Below are 6,029 nucleotides of genomic sequence, written 5' to 3'. Positions count from 1 at the left end.
TGTTCATATATGTATATGAATACAGATGGTTAAGACATGAATAAACACACACGCACAGAATTGATTATGGTTCAGAACTAGACTCATCATCTCTAGTGGGAGTCTTGGCACCCAGTGTCACAGATACTTGCATACAGGGTCTGGACAAAGAAGGGGTCCTTATACCTGGGTTCAAATGTACGAGCTATGAAACTTTGAGCAAATTATTTGACCTCTCTGTGCCTCTGTTTCCTCATCTGTAAATGAAGATTGTTGTAAGGATGAGGTAGGAATGTGCATACATGTGTGCATGTATGGTGAGTGATACCTAGCCCATTGTAGCTACTTAATACATATTAGTTGTTTTTTTTACAAAGGACACCTGGATTTATTCATAGGGACATACATGTGAATATTCAGGTCCATCCTGAAGATGGCCAAAGTAAGTCAGACATCTGCACAGACCTACACATAATAAATAGGGGTAAAACTATGATTCACCCACGAGCCATTTTGTAGAGTTAGAGCTGCAGACACAAACCCAGAGGGCCAACACTCAGATGTGGACTTGCTGTCCGGGGCTGGGCATTCAAGGTCAAAGACATGCAGCTGGAGCCACATGCAGCCGGTCAGGACATATTTATCCATCTCTAGATCAGCCCCCAAGCCAGATCTGTGAGGTTCAAGGTCACCAATTGGGTTTCACATATGGGGATCTAGTTCACACATGTGAAGAGGATGTGAACATACAGGGCCTTGTATACCCACTGCACACGTGTGTGTACACACACACACACACACACACACAGAATTGGACATGCTCAAGGGCATAATGAGAGGCATTCAAGGTTACAGGTCCAGGACCCTCTCCACTGGGCAATGTGGATGTGTCCCCTTAAGGTTGAAGCCATGCACACCCCCACCCACACAGGAGTAGGATTTGCACAGCCAGACTACATGCTCACACTCTGCCCATCACAGTCAGGAACTGGGCCAAAGGCCCCGGTGAGACCAGGAAAATGCGGATGTGGTGGACAAGGGGCTTAACAAAGGAAGGGTGAGGTCGTCCTGTGAAGGGCGGAGGGTGGGGCTGAACAGCTGGGCACCGAGGCTGCACCTGGCCAGTCCAAGCCAGAGGAAGGTGGAGGCCCCAGCTGGGTGCAGCAGGCAGGCAGGAGGCAGGGAGGTGAGTGCACAGAGAGAGCCGGAGGGGAGGCTGGAGGCGTGGGAGTCTGAGGGGCCCCCAAGAGTGAGGGTCATTTGTGGCAGAGCATTAATGAAAGTCCACCCCCGCAATGTCTCCAGAGGAGAGGAGGCATCAGGTTACAATTAATTTCTCAGTGTGTGGTGGCTGAGTTCAGTCTGGAGTTTGCCTGCTGCCCAGGGTGACCTTGACCTTGTGTCCGCCCCTCTGGGAGCCACAGCCCCTTCCCTTGTCACATGAGGTCAGTGGTGCCCACCTCACATAGACATCATGTGTAAGCTTGAAGCACCGTGTGCGGCTTACACACTGGAGAGGGCACTACCTGGGCCAGGCTTGTGCTTGTGCCTCACACGCAGCCACATTTAATCCCCTCAAAGACCCTGTGAGAGTCAGGGAGTGTCAGGCGTGAGACTCAAACTGGAGTCTGTCTGTGCTCCTGGACTCTCAGCACCTGTCTAATGCTTACTGTGTATAATAACTCCGTTATGCTATTGAGACCTCACCGTTGTCTTAAGTGGGTGCTGTCATATAGAGAAGGCACTCGAAACCCAGAGAGGTGAAGCAGTTCCTTTGAGGACACACAGCAAGGAAGTGGCTGCCCTAGGATTCAGCTCAGGTTTGTGTAACCCCAGGACCGTGTTCCTTGTCATGGGCAGTGAGAGGCCCCGGGACAGCATGGTGACTCCAGAGCAGCACCAGGCCCTGATGATGAGGACTTAGGAACACTGGCGCAGGTGGAGGTGGAGGGTGAAGGAAGGATTTTTAGTGGTCTCTGGGTGAGGTAGGGGCTGGCAGATCACTGAGACCAGACATGCTTGGGGAGGGGGCACCTGCTCCCACAGACCTAACCCTCACCTGGGGCCACCTCACCTGTGGATGCCAGCAGGAAGGAGAGAGGGAGGAGAAGCCACATTGTGGAGGAGGGCCCAGGGTTCCGCTGCAGTCTGGGGAGGAGTGAGAGAATCCAGGTGAGGCAGGACTCTTGTGCCTCCACCAGTATCCCTCCAGACACAGACTTATCCCACCCACTGTTAATACATTTCTTCCGACCAGCAGTGTCCCCTTCCCCCAACATCACTCTGTGCTTCCTTCTGGGTCCCCCATCTCTGGAGGGTTTACTCTTCCTCTAGGCACTGGGATAGACCATGGTCCCCGCTTCCCTGTTTATCAGTCCCCAGCTCCCTGCCACCAGCCCCTGGATCTCTCTCCATCACCAGGGACCACTATTCAAATCTCTTATCTGGCCTTTTGGGTCCCTCTCCAGTTCCATCCCCTCCACTGGCCTGTCCCCGGCCGATGACCCCAAAGGATCTTTCTATATCTGGAGTTGACTGTGCCCCTCCCCTTCTTACCACCCTTTGTGGATCCTCAGTACCCCCAGGATAAAGTCCCCCCTTCAGCCTCACTTTCTTTTTTCTTTCTTTGTTTCTTCTTCTTTCCTTGTTTTTGAGATGGAGTCTGGCTGTGTTTCCCAGGTTAGAGTGCAGTGGTGCAATCCCAGCTCACTGCAATCTCCACCTCCTGGGTTCAAGCAATTCTCCTGCCTCAGCCTCCCAAATAGCTGGGATTACAGGCATGCACCACCATGTCTGGATAATTTTTTGTATTTTTAGTAGAGATGGGGTTTCACTGTGTTGGCCATGCTGGTCTTGAACTCCTCACCTCAAGTGATCCACCTGCCTCAGCCTCCAGAAGTGTTAGGACTACAGAAGTGAGCCACCGTGCCTGGCCCATCAGCCTCACTTTCAAGGACAACAGTGGCTTCTTCCCTTCCAGCCCCTCTGCCTGTGTCTCCCATGACCTTGTCTTAGGCACAGCCAATGCTGCCATTTTCCTCCTGCCATTTCATGCTCAGGCTCTTCCTCCCACCAGGTATCCGATATCATTCCCTTCCGGCCCCACTTGAGGCCTTTTCTGACCTCCCCTGACCCTCAGTGGTGTCTTCCTCCCCTACTAGACTGGCAGCTCCCTAAGGAGCTGGTCAGAGTCCACTCTGGGTCTCCAATACTGCAGTGCCCAGCCCATGGGAGGCCTCAGGAAGCTTTGGGAGTGAATTAGAGTCCTTCTTCCCCATATCTTCCAAATTTGTCTTTGTCCTCCATAGCTCTGTCCCCACATCTTCTGGGAGGCCCCAACACCTAACAGGTGTCTCCCTGAATGCCATAGCACCCATTTTGCCTCCATTACTTGCAGATGCCCCATACTTGCTAAGGTCTTGCCTGTTCTTTTCCTGATCTGGGGGCCTTGAAGATGGGGCTCAGGTCAGGTCCTTTCTGTGTCCTCAGCACTGCCCTGCCTGGGGCCTGGCACACAGGAGGCCTCGGGGAGGTTGTGCTGAACTGACTTGAACCCGTGATCACTCCTATGTTCTTGGCTCTGGTACAAATGCTTCAGGGACGTCCTCTCCATCCACTCCACCCCCTCCCTCCCCACCACTGCGGCTCCTTCTAGCCACTTCAGGACATTTTCTTGGTTCAGGTTCAGTTTGGGGCATTGGTGAAGGACACATGGATCCACCCATGCCCTTGACACTCAGTTCTCTCAGGGTGGCTGCCGTTTCCCCTTGAGACCAGAGCACAGTGAATCTCCCCTTTACCCTTCCCTCCAGTCTTGTCTCAAAGCTCTCACCTCTTCCAGATCCTCCAGCAGTGTCTAGGGCAGCTTGGGTGCCAGAAGAAAGGGAGCAGGCAACAGGATGCCTGAATTTATAAGCTCCCAGCCCCAGCTGGGTCTGGGGGTGCGGTGGTGTAGGGTGGGGTGGGAGGTGACTGAGAGTCAGGTTTACAGGCAGAGACGCCTTGGTGGCTGGTGGGGTGGGGGACTTGGCTTAATGAGCATTTATTAGGTTGAAGCTGTTGTCTGAGTCTACAAGGAAGAATTCTCCAGTAGAGGCAGTTCCTCAAGGGGGAGGGGACAGAAGGACAGAAACAGAAATTAGAAGGAGATCAAAAGACAGAGCCTGGAATTTGGGGTCTGGAGTGTGGAAACTGGATCCTAGAGTAATTGTTCTTGGGATTGGGGCAGGGTTCTGGATCTGGATCTTTGGTTCTGGATCTGGGTCTTGAATTCTGGATTTGGGGATCTTGAGTTGGACATTAATGACCTGCAGCCTGGAGTGTGCATTTCAAAGTCTGAGTTCTTGGGCCTGGGGTCTGGAATCTGGATCCTGGAGTCTGGTCTTTGAGTGACAGATCTTGAACCTGGATTCTGGATCCTGGGGCATTCAAATCTAGAATCCACAGTAGGAGCCTGGAATCTGGTATTTGGAATCTGGCACTTGAGGCTGGAAACCTTTGCACCTGCTATAAGAAGCCTGGGGCCTACAGTACAAATGATAGATTTTGGATTTTGAATTTTGGGGTCTGGATTCTTTTTTTTTTGAGACGGAGTTTTGCTTTTGTCACCCAGGCTGGAGTGCAATGGTTTGATCTTAGCTCACTGCAACCTCCGCCTCCCCGGTTCAATCTATTCTACTGCCTCAGCCTTCTGAGTAGCTGTGATTACAGGTGCCTGCCACCACACCCAGCTAATTTTCGTATTTTTGGTAGAGATGGGTTTTCACCATGTTGGCCAGGCTGGTGTCGAACTCCTTACCCCAAGTGATACACCCGCCTCAGCTTCCCAAATTGCTGGGATTTCAGGCATGAGCCACCTGCGCCCAGCTTGGGGTCTGGATTCTACAGGGTGGATTTAGGCTTTGAGCCTTCAGGGGTAGACTTTGGAGCATAAAGTCTGGAGTTTCAAATCTGCGTTGTCCGTTTAAAAGCTGGACTGCGGCTGGGCACAGTGGCTCATGCCTTTGGGAGGCTGAGGTAGAAGGATTGCTGTAACTTAAGCGTTCGAGACCAGCCTGGGAACATAGCAAGACCTCATCTCTACTAAAAATCTAAATAAATAAATAAATAAATAAATAAAATTTTAAAAGGCTGGTTTGAGAGGCAGGGACCTAGCTTTTGTGATTCTGAGATTGCTAGAATCTTGACTCTAGAGTCTGAATTGAGAGTCTGAGAGCCTAGGGTCTGTATTCTGGTCCTGTAGTCTTATTTCTGGGTTCTAAAGCTTGAAATCTGGATTCTGCATTCCAGAAGCTGGAGCTCGTCACTGAGATGACCCAAGGCTTTAGGTATTTGAGGCTGGATGTCTCAAAACCCCAAAGGGCTCCAAGCAGTTGTCTAGAGTCTATTTTGGCTTAACTAATGAGGAGGTCCGGAGACAGGAGGGATTCACCTCAGGCCACCCAGTGAAGGATGGGGCCTGTTGTAATTGTGGTCTCTCCAAGTGTGGAAAGCCATCATCTTTATGGGAGGGAGTCAGTTGGGATTCAGCCATTCAAGAACTATAGGCCCCAAGAATTTCTAGAATATGACTTTCAGATTCTAGAAGCACAGGCCCTAAGATATTCTGGTAGTCTAGAACACTATGGAATGTGAGATTTTAGAATAGTCTAGAACCACAGAGCTCCAAACACTCTAGAACCTTAGAGCATTGGGCATTCTGGAGTTCCCAGAAACCTTATGCATTCTAGAATGTGGGGTCTCCAGACATTCTGCAAGCCCAGACCTGCAGACATAATGGATCCCCAGGCTGGAAGCTATTCTAGAATGCCTACGTCCCTTTGCCTAGCTCCCCACAGATTCATGCTCCAAGTCTGTGGGCCTCATCCTGGGTCACCGCTTCAGCTGAGCAGCCCCTGTTGATGGAATGCGGCTGCAGGGCACTCCCTGTGCTAAACGCTCTCCTTGTAGGATCTCACTCAGGCTCCAGGCAGCCCTGTGAGGTGGTTATATTAATAACCTTATGGCTTCCTGCTGAATGTGGAGGAAACTAAGGCCCAGACAGGGGCAGC

General features: G+C 51.4%; 1 protein-coding gene across 5 annotated transcripts in view; it reads right to left on the bottom strand.

Moving 5' to 3' along the window:
* The window catches only part of KLK15 (kallikrein related peptidase 15), a 6,002-nt gene extending 3,756 nt beyond the window's left edge, over positions 1-2,246 (bottom strand). For 3 of the 5 annotated variants that reach the window (XM_037732781.1, XM_037732782.1, XM_037732785.1), the window contains exon 1: positions 2,054-2,246. In XM_037732781.1, the coding sequence (XP_037588709.1) occupies positions 2,054-2,096 (43 nt within the window). In that variant the 5' untranslated portion in view covers positions 2,097-2,246. The remainder of the gene's footprint in view (positions 1-2,053) is intronic. The other 2 variants (XM_037732783.1, XM_037732784.1) reach the window with 1 other exon arrangement.
* Positions 2,247-6,029: the final 3,783 nt, after the last annotated feature.

This window comes from Cebus imitator, unplaced genomic scaffold (genome assembly GCF_001604975.1).
Source record: "Cebus imitator isolate Cc_AM_T3 unplaced genomic scaffold, Cebus_imitator-1.0 Scaffold473, whole genome shotgun sequence".
NCBI classification, from domain to species: domain Eukaryota; kingdom Metazoa; phylum Chordata; class Mammalia; order Primates; family Cebidae; genus Cebus; species Cebus imitator.
Note: the sequence above shows the minus strand (reverse complement) of the source record. Positions and strands in the feature narration are given on the sequence as shown.